The 15,823-nt window shown below is 37.2% G+C and overlaps 1 protein-coding gene across 5 annotated transcripts in view; it reads right to left on the bottom strand.

Moving 5' to 3' along the window:
• Window positions 1-15,621, bottom strand: part of ADGRV1 (adhesion G protein-coupled receptor V1) — a 291,563-nt gene extending 275,942 nt beyond the window's left edge. For 4 of the 5 annotated variants that reach the window (XR_004746216.1, XM_035310213.1, XM_035310215.1 and 1 more), the window contains exon 1: window positions 5,631-5,767. Coding sequence is in view for 3 of the 5 variants with exons in the window: in XM_035310213.1 (XP_035166104.1) it covers window positions 5,631-5,652 (22 nt within the window). In the remaining 2 variants the exon portion in view is untranslated. Of the gene's footprint in view, window positions 1-5,630; window positions 5,768-15,556 lie in introns of those variants that run through there. The other variant, XM_035310214.1, reaches the window with a different exon arrangement.
• Between the last annotated feature and the right edge of the window lie 202 nt (window positions 15,622-15,823).

Genomic DNA, 15,823 nt, shown 5'->3' with positions numbered 1-15,823 from the left:
CTAACAAGAAGCGCTGAATGCCCTACCTCTGTGCAAACAGCAAGCAGAGGGAACACAATCCTGTTCTACAAACATGTGCTGTTACCTTATAATTTGCTGGTCTAACAGAGAACCAAACAGTAACTTTGCATAGCTGTAGGAGTCAGATTATTTTAATACAAACTAACTCCGATGAAATGATTCGCAGTTACTAAGGTTACTTTATATTTAGAACACAAATCACAGCCTAACAAAAACAAACTTTGGCTGAAATCTGCTAATCAGGATGTTCAGAAAAACACCAGTAGGAAGTTGAATATACTCTATCTTGTACAATTGATAAATAAATAATATTAAAAAAAAAAAAAAAAAAAACAGTAATACTGTTTCAGCTGCAGAACTTCAGGTTTATTTTATGCAACTGAAGAGAATCTCTTCACATCTAGCTCTAACTACATACCCTAACAAATTGATTGTATTACTTTGGAATCATACATATATACACATTTATATTTATCATGTAGAATAGGTTTAAGTAAAAGGCAAATCTAGTTTTCAGCTCCACCCCAGAAATTCTTTTCTACACATGTAAAAACAGCCGAGATCCTTCAGTAACAGAGGTTATTTTACAGGGTTACCCAGGGTCTGGGTTTTTATCTGTGGAATTCTGTCCGAAGTACAGTTTGAAACACTGTAAGTAAGCTTTCACACTTGTTCTCAAATGGTTTCTTGAACGAAGAATGCAAGCAGATGTAACACAACAGAAAACAAAAAAACTGTGAAGATGCTTAGCACTCCCAATTCACACTTATGTAGAAGCAGCTGCATGACCGAGGCTGTCTCAGGATCAGGCTTGTGCATATATGGTACAAGAAATCTAGCTGAGAATGGTCTGCAGGCCTCAGTGTGGAACAAGCTATTTATTCTACTCGAGTAGAGATCTTATAATTTCCATTTGTATCTCCACTTCAGCATTTTTTCTCATGTCCTCCACACTTAACAAATTTTTAGAACTTGTGAGCCAAGGACAAAAACTACCACAGCGTCAAGTACCTAATACTTGTCCTGAATGAAGTACTGTGGCCTGAATGAATAGCATATATCAGAAGAAGGAATTTGGGCACTCTGCAACCTGCTGGTCATTTTTCTCATACTGAGAACCAAAAATAGAATGACCTGTTTTGTAATAGTGCCTCACGCATAATAATCTTGCAATAAAAAAATCCATGGGGTACAAAACAGTAAGTTATAGCCTCATGGTGAGGGTCAGATGGCATTATGTGAGATATACTGACAGAGGAATTATTGCTGTCCACAGTGGATCCTTACAAGCTAACACGCACTTATGAGCCAAACAGTATTTTAATGGGTTGACTAATTATTAGAATAAATGTCTGAGTTACTCTTGACTTCATAAAATCGTATTACTAAATATGAAAACATTTATACTAAATTTAAGAAGTATATACAAACAAACAATTTCTACAGTTAACTGTATTCATTTGTCATTGGATAGCAGCAGAGAATGTTGCTTTTATTACGTATTTGTATTTTACAAAGTCCACCACAAAAGGCTTCTTTCTGTGTAAGTAAAGACGTGTTTGTATCGTTTTCCAAAAGAATCGTAGCGCGAGGCTCTCTCTCTAATCTATATTATGGATTAATCCCTTAAATATGGGCAACGCATTTTTAAATAAAACACATGGTAAAGTATTTGTGTGCTGAAGAGAACCCCCCAAGCAAAATTTGTTTGGGTTCAAAGACTTCTCACACTATCTTTCTCATGTATTGTGGTTCCCTTGGCTTTTCTAAACCTTTTAACCTATGTCACAATTTAATAATCACTATTTAATAATTATAATCATTCCCTTATTAACTGGGTATTTCTTTTCCTTGTTCTAAGGCACCCTGTAGCTCAAGACAAGGAAATCTCTTTGTTGATTAGTTATTTAAGACTAGCAACAATAACTATGCTGGAAAGAAAGGTGCTTTGAGAGGATTACACACAGCTAGTTCTCAACAGCGCCAAGCGGAGAGCAGCAAATTACAAACCCAAGTACTTCATTGCATGTAACCAAATTGGCTGGTTGAAATGCTAATTGCCTTTCAGCAAAGCTAAAGACAGACAGGGGACCCTGTGCTTCACAGAATGACATGCATTTTTTATCCCACTTCTGCACCATTGTCTTGCTGAGAATTATTCAAAATCTATTCTTAAAGGTAGCTCTTTTCCTAACCTTTAAAAATGTGGGAAATTTCTAAAGCTCTAACCAATACTTCAGATCTGTTGGTCTGCCAAACCCATAACAGATGGCTGAATTAAGGCCACGTTAAATCCTTAATGAAGCAAAGCTTGGAACGTCTCACAGCAGTAACATATTGGACAAGTCCATGATAAGTGACTGAGGAGAATAAAGTTTATTTTGCTATCTAAAAATGAGACTTGGAATTATACTCTGAGAAAGCTGTATCAGATACAAATGAGATAACCAAAGAAAAATCTCTTGGTGTATATATATATATATATATACATAAAAAATCCTTATGTTATTCTTGAGAAAATTCTGTCTTCGACTTGTTAAAAAATCTACAATCACAAAAGCTGCAATGTTCACGGAAAGTATTTTCTCTGTTGCTTAATCTTGCCACTGAAATTTAGGCTGTTAGACAAGCCTGTTTAAATAAGTACAACTTTATCTTAAGAGTGACCTTAGTTTGGACTTTAAAATTATCTTAGTAAAATTAATTTAAACTAGCTTTATAGGAAAAATTAATAAGCCATACTATTACACTCTGCTTTCAGTATTTTTAATGTATTTCAGAACTCCCCGTTTTCAAATTGTTTCTGCAAATAGCCACAAATTGTCATGTATAAACTCTGTCTTGAAAATGCTTTTTCACACAACGTATTTTCCAGTGGGATTATTCACTCAAAGTGTGGCTTTGACAAGTGAGGCTTTGTAGAAAAGGTATCATCTGTGATTCAATGGTACCTTTCAAGTGAAAAAAGGAAGCAGTGGATGGAGTAAGATAAATGAATGGCACATACCATCAATTCCTTCAATTCCTCCTGCCCTGTTCCCTCCGTCCTAAAAAACAGTATTATAGTCCTTTTTTAAATACACAGAAAGAATTCTTGAACTTCTGGAACTACGACTACAATCTGCAGCAGTGAGGAGTATTACATCGTGGTTGTATCCAACAATGACTTATACCTAAATCCGCCATTCCCGTAGAGCTGAAACGCAAGCACAATATACACAAATGAGTAAAACCAATCAATAGGATTACACCTGTAAAAATAGCTATGTATGTGATTATATCTTTGGAAGGTCAAGGCCTAATACTCCCTGAGAAAAGAATTTCACCATGATCATATTTTTTCTTGCCCACCTACGTATTTTAATTTCCTAGATAACAACTTACAAATGGATCTAAAACCAAGAACGGGTTTGGAAGGCGCTTGCCAAAAAATAACGATACAAAAAAAAACAACAAAAAAATTAGAGATGGGTTATCTAGCAATAAAATGAAGCTAAATTGCATCAGACATCCAATCTCAAATAATGCCAAGAGTTGGATACATAGGTTACTTCCAAAAACACCTGAGGCTAAAAGAGTCGAGATGTAGCCAAGACAAATGTTAAGTCTTCCTCTTTTTCCAATGTCATGCTTCAAGTGTCATATACTTTTCCACTGCATTTTCAAAGAAGCATTCTTAAATTATTTTTTTAAGACCATTACTATGAAGTACTCTTAAAAAAAAAATAATAATTAAATTAATTATCACCTCATATTTACCACATTTTAATTCTGAACAACTATGGTAGTTATGCAACAACAAATCACTTTTTAGAGTTGATTTGCGATCATCACTATTTTTCACCCAAAGTGCCTTAAATTCTGTGTCTCATGGCTGAGATCCTTACAGTTCTCTGTAGCTGTATTCTTCTTCAGAGCTATACATTAAAGGTACATGCTTCCAGGGCTCCTGCAACAGCTCAGTTTAAGTCACTGAAACACTCAGGTGATAAATAAAATATATAGGTAAGTATTTGCAGATACAAGCCCTCATTTTTTTTAATGGAAGTCCAAAGGCAAAATAAGTAAGTAAGTAAATGGAGGCCAAATGCCACAAATATTGGAGGTCTTAATAACAAGGTATGTTTCTTTCTGAATCTTTCATTCAGATGAAGCTCAGAACAATTTCCAAGAGAATAAATCCACTGTAGGTTTGGTTGTTATAATGATCAATCTTATTCACTAGGAACATCTTTTTAAACCTCATCCTGTATTATTTTTCGGCCTTAAAAATTCTGTCAGCACAAATAAATTGCCCAGCCCAAATTCTCACAAAAGCAAAAGTAATTTTTCCCACTGATTTCCATATAAGCAGGACATAGACTACGATTACAAGCTAATAAGCATGTGCTCCCACTATCGGTGCTAATTAGTTCACTTACTAGTTCACAAATTTGATAAATACAATCGATTTTTTAAAGTAAAATTATTAAAACACAGAAGTACATGCTATAAATCAATAGTAACATAAGCATTAGTAATAATACTTAGTAATTTAGAATATTACATCCTTGAAATATGTTATCTTTCACATTAACAACTATTGGGTCATTTCAATTCTGAACTTAATACTCTACAAGTGATTTTATTTCCTCAGGAATCTGTTTGCCCTTTTCGTGTGGAAACGAATAAATTTAGCAGGAGAAAGCTTGTTTTAGGCTTCAGGGACAGACAGACAGTTTTCTAAATATATCACATCCTACCTTTAGTTATTAAACTTCCTTTATGGTAGATTCTCAAAATGCGTATTATTTAACTGAAAGACTCTTTCTAGAAGATGGGTGCAAAGTGTAACAGTTAAAAAATCAACATATAAAAAAAAAAAAAAGAACAATTTTGGCACATATATAATGAGTTTAAAAAAAATCACATGCTGTTTCACATCAATATTATAAAGCAATCATAGTCCCATTAAAAAACAATGAATGATATTTGGCAGGCAGTTTTTTATCTTTGCTAGCCAAAGCGAATTATGCAATGCTTTAAATTGAATCAGCACATCAAAAGCTACAAGCAGAAGAAACATTTCCAATTGTTACCACTTTTGTCATATTTTTAATCGCTAACCCATTTACAGCTCATTTCTTATCAGATGACGGTTTGAAAAAAATTCATCCTGACTTTAAATTCACTTTTGCAATACACTGTGCGTAGAAACTCCCCCCCCCACACCCCCCCCGCTTAATTCTCACCTAATTAAAGCAGCCTAATGTCTTGTGCATTTTTAAGAGTTAAAAATCACCAGTTGGATCACCTCGGACTGAGTTTCATCCTGATACGATCCCCTGAGAATAGGATTTTCCATCGGAAAGATTATTGCCTCCACCTGCCCTCCTCTGCCGAGCAGAAAGAGGAGCTGCTGGAAGAAGAGAAACCTTAGCACACTTTTCCTATCCAGCAGCCACTCGTGGGTGAGCTGCACGCTCGCTGTCTGCTGCCGGGTGAGCCGTGCCTCTGCTGCAACAGGTGCTGCTGGCACAACTCCGGAGCTGGAAAGCGAAGCTCTCTGCCGCTGATAGAGGATGCTCCAAAAGCACCTACCACCTCAACCGGGGAGACACCAGACCTACCTAGACCCGGGGACATGGACATCTGCCGCTTCAGGACTCGGCGAGCCGCCTGCACACGCTCACAGTCACGCAGGCATTATGCATTCCCGTCTCCTACTCCTCCCTCCTCTCCGCACAGCGTCCAGCAACTCTCCTCCCTCTTCTGACTCCTGCTGCCTTCACGCTGCTCTAGAGATAAAAGGGGGTGGGATGGCAGAGGACAACGTTTTTCAACCCTCAGCGATTGCCCCTGTGCTGATGCGGCTCAGACAGAGCCAGACCTTCCAGTCGCTGCCTCACTTCTACGTAGCTAGGGCTGCTCTGTTTAATTACTGAGGGCAGCAATTAAACAGGTTTTGCTTGGAAGACGACGGATTTTGGGTTCAGGATTCAGGACCAGGACATGCAGCTCATCACAACGACTACGCAGTGCTGGGCAGGGACACGCAATTTCCACCCCTAAAACCAAGCATGCTGGATTCAGTAATTTCTCCAATATCTAATTCCTCTTTTATGGTCACTCCCACTTCAACAAATCCAGAGCCACTGCTACCCCTCACAACAGAGATGCAAAGACACAAAGGCAGCAACCAGATCTTGCCAGTGTTTGCCCCACAAACTCCCCAGTTCTCCCATTCTATGCTAAACAAGGACCAAAATTCCTACTTTTCAAAGTAAATTACATAAATAACAATAAAATTTGCATATAAGCCCAAACCCGTAAAATCCGGAATTCTGATGAAATCTCTCTTCTTACTTAGTCCCATTTACATGATCTTTCCTATCGTTCCAGAACCTGTGAGATAGCTACTAGCTCTCAAAACCTGGAAATGCTATTGCAAACTAATGCAGCAGCAACATGATTTCAGGTAGGCTGAATCCTGCTGGATGCATTAACACTGCCAGCACTCCCTGCATCTCTTATACAAATTGAAACCATTCTGTAAAATTTCAAAAAGCACTGATTTAAAGCACTCCAGTGAACTCCAACTCGCAATACATTCTTAATCTATAACGCTACACAACCACACAACCACGTATCAGGTGCTTCAAGTTTGCTAGTTGTTTTTTGTTTGTTTTTTTTTTGGTCCCAAATCCTCTGCTATCAAAACAGTGCTCCCAAGTATTTAGAAAAATCATAGCTTTGACACAAGTTGGTATGCAAAAGCAATGCAAAAACCTGCACTTAGTGTGTGAATCTTTACAGATGATTTTTTTTTTTTTAAATAAACTATGTTGCTTATTAGTGTTGAATAAACAATGTAATGTAATTTATTGTTTTGATATATTAGCAAGATATATTCAGAAATGAATCCAAATATAACTCCAGCTTAATTTTAGATATACTCACAGGGTTATTTCACAAAGAGCACATTTACAGAAAGGGTTGAGGGAAATGCTGAGGACAAAAAAGGATTCTGCTCTGAATAAAAGCTGGATGATATTTTCACAGTTTGCTATGAGAATTAATTTCATGTTAGCTTCTTTTGCTCTATTTTTAGCTTATTTGGAGGATATGGAGTATACAGAAAAAAATACCTCAATGATACAGAGCAAGGACTAGATGTATCCTTGGAAGCAGTGATTTTGATAAAGCTAATATAATCTTTGTCTATGCAAAGAAGCAGTGCAGTGCAGTAGTAATAAAGAAAAAAAAAAAAAAAACACGGATAAGGATCTGAAAGATTGCAGGCCTTCTAATTACTCTGGTCATTATGTCAATACTGTGTCAAGTTGTGTATTTCATAATTCAGGAATAATGTAAGTAAAGTGGAAAAGACAAAGAAGATGTTAAGAGAATGATGAGAGGTTTCAGAAATTACTTTGTAAAAGGCTCAAAGGCCTCAGGAAGTATTTATCTTATGAAACTAAAGTTAGAAATGCTTGAAGGTGTAAAGCCTTCCTGCCAACAGCAGACACTTAGTCTCACCTAGTCACACAGCAGGATGGCATCAGCTGCCTCCAAGAGGTGCTTCTTTATCTCCCCTGACTAAATAGGCAAAGTAGGTAACTGTTTGACTAGGCACTTAGACTTTTGGATAATTAAATTAGGTAATATTAGGTATGATGGATCTCTGTATGCAAATGAACATTGAAAAATAAAAATCTGTACAGTAACATAGAAGCATAGATGAATTAATTAAAAAAAATAGATATTAATACCACGAATAATTTCCAGTTGTTTCTACTCTTCTATTACGTTGTTTCAGCTTGAATTATTTCATGTTGTCCTTTGTCTTACAGTTTCTTGGGAAGCAAAGTGACCCTATATTCTGGCTCTCACGAGCAGCTATCCAGCTGCCTGGTATCAGAGGGATTGACTTAATAACCATCAGTCCTCAATTACAGCAGAGCAGTGAACATTAAATGTTTCTAATTATTGAGACAGAAAACACAGGAAGAGGCTGAGAACTGGGAGTTGGGCTCACTAACTCACAGGAGTAGTTTCACAGTAACTTTCAGGAGGTTTTCAACACAACTGCATTCTGATCTGAAACGACTGTACTACTCTCTCCACTCAATTTTCTCCAGACACCACAGATCTCTTTGTGTTTTCTCCAGATCCCTAAGGAATTCCTGGCTACTTCTTAAATTTTATTTTCACCACAGCACTCCAGAGACCTATGCTTCCCTTTGTTGCACACCGGCGTAAGACTGAGCGCCCATGGGATTTTGTCCGCCGTGCTCCTCACCCAGCTGGAAGGTTATTGATGATTGACATGGGACACTCCGCACGCACTGGGAACAACTCAGCATGCTGCCCACACAGCACTCTCACCCCTTACAAGTGTCAGGAATAAACAATTGGGCCTGGTTTTGGACCCACAATAGATCTGGCATTGCACAGAACTATGCCTTCAGGTCAGCCTTAACTCCTCTTTTCAATAAAAGCAGTAAATAAGGTGTACTAAGTACACCCCTCAATTCTTTATTTGTTTGGATTTCCTTTGGTTGGAATTCATTAAAACTCTGCACGTTAAAAATGGCTCTGCTGTGGGTAAACCAATATTGAAAGCAGCAGCAATAGAATCAATAGACTCCAGTTTGTTTGTTTGTTTTGAAATCTTGCCTTTTCCCTTCATTGGCATCATCTGAAAGGAAAGATCAGTGAAGAGGGAGTTAAAAGAAGAAACAAATCCCTGAGAAGGAAAGTTGGACTTAAAGGAGCAAGAAGAAAAAAAAAAAAAAAATGAAAACAAAGGGCTTCAGAAGGGAGCTTTTTCTCTTCTTGTTTACATTTTTGTTTCTATTTATAAAGCAGATTTCTCTGTTGTGTGAATATGAAGGCCATTTGGCTTTCAGTCACAGTATTGCAATCTTTATATGCGATTAGAAAGCAAAAGTAAGTGCTGATAGTAAAGTTTGCTGAATATCTCTAAATGCCACAAAACTGAGATTTCATTAAAGCTTCTCAACTGGTAAAAAAAATTTCACTGTATAAATAAGTTTTGCTTTCACCTGAGTGAGGCTTCCAAACTTTAAAATTCTCGGCTAAATACTTATTTGGACATAGGTACCAAACAAGTAAATCCTGAGAATTTTGAAATGTTAATCCTGCACAGACATCGCTCTGCCTTTTTTACCTTTCCCAGTACTGCAGCTGAAGCAGACTGAACTACTCTGAATGAGGAGCATGGGCACGTGCAGAGGTCTTTCATAGATCAGTCCTGAATTAAAATACATCAGACACAAGTTAACTTTACTTTTTGACTGTTTATTAATGAATCACTTGCAATACAGTGGAGCGTTTCAAAAAAAAAACTAACATCCATCAGAGGCTGTTCTGGTTAGTTCTGGTGTATTGGTAGAACAGGGGCTGATCTCGCTCCTCTGTTCACAAAGTAATTGGCAAGATACAGATGATGTTCTTGTAAGAAATGCCTTTCTTGTTTGTTTGTTTGTTGTCTTGTTTTCTTTTTGTTTTAAAGAAAGAGGATTTTCTTTGAGAAATAGTTCATGGTAGTAAGTCTCTTTCAAATGGATTCCTGCAGGAGAGACCATTATTAAGAATATCACAGACCACCACAAGCACTTAAATTCTTCCCTGTGTGGTTGTCATTTCGTATTTGATTCCATACGGATAACTGTTTGGGTGGCTGTTATCTAGGATGCATTCCCTGCGTGATTACTTCCTCAGTGTGATTTACAGCGGGAAGCAGATCTAACTGCAGCGTTGAAAGAAACGGCAGCCAGAAATACTGAACATGACTCCGATAGCTCAGTCTCCAGGGAACTATGCTGTGGGAGAGGGCAGGACTGACTGAGACCCCTACTAAAGAGGTGTGCTCACCTGTCTGAGAGGCTGACTAGTCTGTTTATCAAGCTTCTGACCACTATCCCATAGCAGCTTAGGATCACACTTGTGTTTTCTGTTCTTCAAGATTTAAAATGAGATTTCTGATTAATTTCCTCCTCTCATCTAGATGCACTCTCTGAAGAGTCCTTTCCAGCTATCCCCACCCTGAGGAAGTGCACAACCACCGTCAGGTATTACCTGATGCCTGTTTAGAAGTACCAAATACTTGAACTGCTCTCTTTCCTGAACTGCTGCATGTCCTTCTTCATGAGCTGGGAATGCTTTAACAGCAAAATCTTTAATTTACTGACAAATTTCCTACTGAATAAACACACCCATGAAAAAGCACAAAGTAAACAAGTACAAATAGAGGATACTGCATGAGTAAGTGTGAGTGTGACGTTTCTGCCTCAGTAGTTAATGCCGGACTGATGAATGTGAATAAATTCATGTTTTGATCCTCTGTGTTTTGGAGATGTCCGGGATTTAAGACAAAGAAAAATGAGAACTTCTAAGTGGACCGTTCTCTTATTTTGACAAAAAAAAAATAAATCAACTTCCTGTGATTAGTTAAGCAAAGGTTAACCTTTTCATGGTACTGCTCCTTTCTGATATACTGCCAGAACATACTGATATTAATGTTTACAAAGAGCTTTTAACTGAAAAAAAAAAAAAAAAAAAAAGTATTCCTAATATCATGAAAGAAAAGTAAATGTTCCATGGCATCTGTTCATGGGAAGTTGCTATATTTTAACACATTTTATAGCAGAAACGTTATTCGCCTAATCATGACTTTTTATCATTGAACTTGGCTATATATTTGACAAGACTCACAAAAAATGAGATGGCTTTTAAGGAAATGTTACTATAAATGTATTCAAGTGTAAAACTCTGAACTAACAATGAGAAAGTAAGCCTTTTGTTTCTACTTAACGCATCCCAGATTTGGTTGATCAAAGTTGCAGCATGCAATTCCGACACAATTTATGTCATGACACAAAGAGAACACCATCTCTGGAGAGATGGTTGGGTCTTACAAAGCTCACTGGCTCCTTTCAAACCCCAGTGAGAGCTTACTGGCTTGCAGGTCACATGGAGAAACAAACAGCAAGATGAGGACTTGGCATAGGTTGTCTGCCTGCTCTTCTTGTGCCGTTACTGTTGCTAAATAAAGTTGCAGTCTTGTGTCTTCAAATGAAGTGTGTCCAGTTCCTCATTTGCAGCATGCTTCAGACAATGTAGATATTATGCAACAAGTCAGAAGCTTTCTCATAAAACATCCATCAAATTACTGAAAATGCACAACTTGAGAGCATGTCAAATGCTAGACTGAAATTGAAAAACAATGCTTACCAGAATTGCATTGTTCTGAAGGAAAAGCATAGCAAAAATATTAAAAACCGTCCATAAGCTCTTTTATCTGTATTGCTCTTAGCTTCACAGTCCTCCAAAAGTATTTCAGTCTAATTAAGAAAAAAGCAAAAAAGGTTTCCAGCTACTGACTGACTTTCCCAATTCCTGATACATATTTTTTCTTCCTTTCAAATAATGAGAAAACCCTACTTGGAATCAGAGCTAATTTACATTTTTTGACTTGAGAGTTGATTCTCTATTTTTCTGAAATTCTTCAAGTGAAAACTTTGTGTTTTCTCATTTGTGGCTTACTTTCCCCCCTTGAGACCAAAGGGATATTACTTGAATAAATGTGTAGATTAAGCACCCCAAATAAATGTAATTGCTTTTCCAAAGGAAAGCAGTAAGGCCAGAACTATCCTACAGCTCTATGAATTCATCTTACTGACTGCAGAAATCCTGCCATCCAATATGGCTGTAAAACGGAGTCTGCAAAGGAGCACTGCAACATCTCAGCATTCTAAAGCTGAGAGTGATCCTGGGGACCCTCAAGCATACAGAAGAAAAAAAAATACATCAATTGATAACACAGAGCACAAAACTCACTCTTTTCAGATTTGGTCTGCAAGGGGAAGAGATGCAACTACTCTCTTCAAATGTCCTTTCAGTTTGTCCTGAGCAACGTCCAAGGCCTTCAGGATTTCTTTCTCTAAATGTAATGCTTGATATGCAACATTTTTAAGCTACTGAAATAACTACTTGCCATTATTTCTTATTCTTTCCTTAAAATTATTTCTTTAAAACTATTACGTTACTTATATATTATCCTTTTCCCTGTGACACCTGAAACTTGAGTACAAAAGACACAGGATGGAAAAGCAAGTATCTTAATTATGCTATACTGTAAAGCACCCTGAAACGCTTGCATCTAAGTTGTATATGTGATTTTTTATTCCACATCTAGGTATTGCAGTAGTCTACGCAGTGATGCGGCAACATCACTTGATACAAAAATATTCCTAGAAAAAACATAATCCATTTAACGCTGTCATGAAACACACTCCCACATAGCCGTCTAATTTATCAAAACCATCAAAAGTTGGAGGCAGCGCAGACAAGCGATAAAAAGGCTCGGTGAGAATGAGATAGACGAAGGAGAGAATACTGAAATGCACGTCTCGGGTATACAGTATAAACCAACAACAACCATATTGTTCAAAATCTGTATAAGATCAGCTAGCTTGATCTTTTAAAGTTGCTTCCAGTTTCTGCCCACCATGTGTGGTGCTTCCCTGTGGTTTGTTATTTTACTTCAATGGCAAAGGGAGGAAACCAACAAAGCTCAGTAACCATACTGCATAGCACAATGTAACCATGGAAGCATTTGTCCACTTGTCAGAGCCTCTCCAGAACGATTCAGCCATTCATTTCATTGAATCAATATTGAAGCTTTTAAGATTTATTACTAGAGGGTGGAGGAAAACTAATAAAACAAATTCCTTGTTGCTTCCCATTAAATACATCTTGTCACAGTAGGCTTATTAATACCTTGTAAACACTTTACTGATGTCGTGTGGGCTACGTTACTGTCTCTCCTTACGGGGGGATTACTCCTAATGTATTTGCATTAACATGCCTGATACACGGTGAAAGAACTTAAAGGTTTTTGACACATTCTGCTGTCTCGTATAGAAGCCGAATTGAATGGAAGGACAAAAGCTGTAAGAAAACACGGGTGAAGGGAATCTCTTTTAAAATTCATGAAAATGCCCCCCGATAAAATGTTTCTATGTCTATTAGAGCAGTCCTTTAATTTACATCATAAACGGTGAGTTTGTAACCATATCTTAAATGCTTAAAAAGTTAAATGGGATGATTTATTTTAGAATTACTTTAATAGTTCTTATACACTAAAGTATGGCAAAGATATATTAAATTAGCATAAATTCTTATCTAGTAATGACTGATAAAGGCAAAGTTGAAAACAACGTATCTTGAATGAAAAGCACAACTAAACATTCTAGACTACAGATTGCTGTAGCACGTGACATCTTAATTTGTTATCAACTTTATACTGAAAAAGGTGAAAAAAAAAAGCACAGCAAGAAGTTAAGGTACGGTATAATTACTATTACTAATATCAGGACCAGAGAGTGTAATTGAACAGTTTACTTTACGCTAGTATACCATTACAGGGGAAAGCTGAAGCACCTTAACCACACATTAGAAATATTTATCAATATATCAGGCTGTGAATCCCATACCTGCTAGTATATTAAACCTCTTCAAGACTATGAATTAGGTCCTGCTTCATCAGATCAAATCTCCATTCTCCTGCTCCAACTCCTTTCTAATATTCGCTCTTCCGTCTGCAAAAGCTGCGTGGCTTACCCCACACTGTTCCAGTCATGAGGAGCTTAAAACAAAGGATGAAAGTAATGCTAGGGTGTTCCAGACAACTCCCCTACTTGCTTATAGGCCTGGCTTTATGTGGGAATAACAGTACAGGGCAGAAGAAAGGCCCACACAGTTGACTGGATTGCGGTGATGTATCAGGGCCTGCATAAGGGCACTTTCTCACTCTGTGGAATAAAATCAAAGGACTGCTTGCCAATGAAAGCTTTTCTCAGTTGCAGCTGTAGGTAGCCATGTACCAATTCAGAATAAATCTGCAGAAAAAAAACCTGCCTGTTCTGCTGTGCCTATAGCAGGGTAATAAATACGTATCAATAAAGATACAACCCTATCCACACAGCAGTGGCAATGGTTAGGTTAATTATCAGTACCAAGGAAGCCACAGCCGAAATCCCAGTATTTACAAAATACCACATCCCGTTCAACTCCTTCCCGTGGACTATCAAAATCCCTAAGCTTTTGATTTCCAAAATTAAGAAGGGGTTAGTAGAGTGACAGAAAGCCAGTATGCTACAACCAAGAACAAAATACAAGTTAGCGTGTGTCTTGGTGCAGAGTGTGGCAAAAAATCAGTCAGAAACATAATTGTTAAAAAAAACAGTGGTTATGAAAGAGAAGACTGCAGAACAGACATTGTAACTTGGACTGTATAAATTACAGAAGACTAAAATATAAGGGAAAAACACTGGGTTGGGAAAATAATGACAAGTTTAATAGTAGTATTTTTAAGGTCTGTAACACTCATTTCCAAAGATGAAAAAGGACATTTAGACAACAAACACAAGTGGCAATTTGAGAGTTTTCCCATACTTCCATTTCTGTAACTGCTAAGTTCTAACAGGCAAAGAGTAATCCTCAAGAGTATGCCTCCCCCTCTTTACTTGGTTCTGATTTTCTGAACTTATTTTCAGTGCTGCCACTTGAAAGTTACGTGTATTTTTAGAAATGCAAAAGATATGTGAAATAAGCTGCATGGGGAAGAAAGGAATTCATAGCAAAGAGAAAGACGGTACAAATGGAAAAGCTAAATGATTGAATGCAAGTCAAATATCTACTCTAATCATTCATTGTGGTGTTTTATCCCTTGGGATGAACTACATTTTCTTAGGAAAAACGTTTTTTGTTTTTTTTTTCTCCAAAGAAAGGTGATATATGTACGTTTCATCTGAAGAATTCTAAAACGCTCAGCTACAAAGACTGTTTGCTCACTGCTGTTTTTCTAGTATCTTCTAATACATTATGGGAAGATTAAGAGTGTTGGTCTTCCACCTATCAGAAAGGGAATGTGGGCTGTTACACTAATGGAATGTCAGACAGACTGACAGCAAATCTAGACAAAATAATGTAAAGACTATTGTGAAAATTCACATACGTATGGGTAAGAGAAAGGAATAAAAGAAAAGTATGATTCTATTCCAGTAATGCAATTTTGGTTAATTCTGAGAGAATCTGGATGACAGTAATTGTGCTCATGTAACAGAGCTGAACAGTTGGAGGACTGGTTTTATAATCACATTGCTACACTTTACAGACATAGCACAATGTTAGGAAATATTGCAATGTTGTTAAATGAATTAAAAATAGCTGGTAGCTCTCAAAAAGCATTCTTCATGAAGGTATTATGAACAAAATACAAATATCCTTTCTAAGACATGAAAATACTTCTATTATGTAGTTCAACAAGGACCACAAATAGATCTGCTGCTCCTCAGCACTATCTTCATGTAAATGTACAAATGACAATTGGATGTTTGTGATGTTGGTATCAGCAGAGAGGAAATTGCAGTATTACAGTGGCACGGTTCATCTAGTAAACTGGTCCCATAAAACCAAGTCATGCTAACACTGCTGAATACTTTCAAAACCAAAATGTAGGCTATACCTTACAAATGGCCTTCTGGATCATTTTCATCTGCAGGAATTCTAGCAGAAGAGCATCTCACCTTAAGTGTCCAGTGTGATGCTGTAAGTAAGAAAAAATAGAATTAGTGTGATCTTTCGCACTATCAACAGCAGATTAGCAACAAGTATTTGTGGGGAAATGGGGAGGAATCATTTATCTTTGTACATAGCTCTAATGGATAGATATTTTAAACGCCGTGAAGTTCTGGTGTCCACTCTAGTAAAGATGCTGAAACCCAGGGAGGAG

Source organism: Oxyura jamaicensis, chromosome Z, assembly GCF_011077185.1.
Source record: "Oxyura jamaicensis isolate SHBP4307 breed ruddy duck chromosome Z, BPBGC_Ojam_1.0, whole genome shotgun sequence".
In the NCBI taxonomy this organism is placed as follows: Eukaryota; Metazoa; Chordata; class Aves; order Anseriformes; family Anatidae; genus Oxyura; species Oxyura jamaicensis.
The sequence above is the reverse complement of the archived record's forward strand: the minus strand, read 5'-3'. Positions and strand labels throughout refer to the sequence as shown.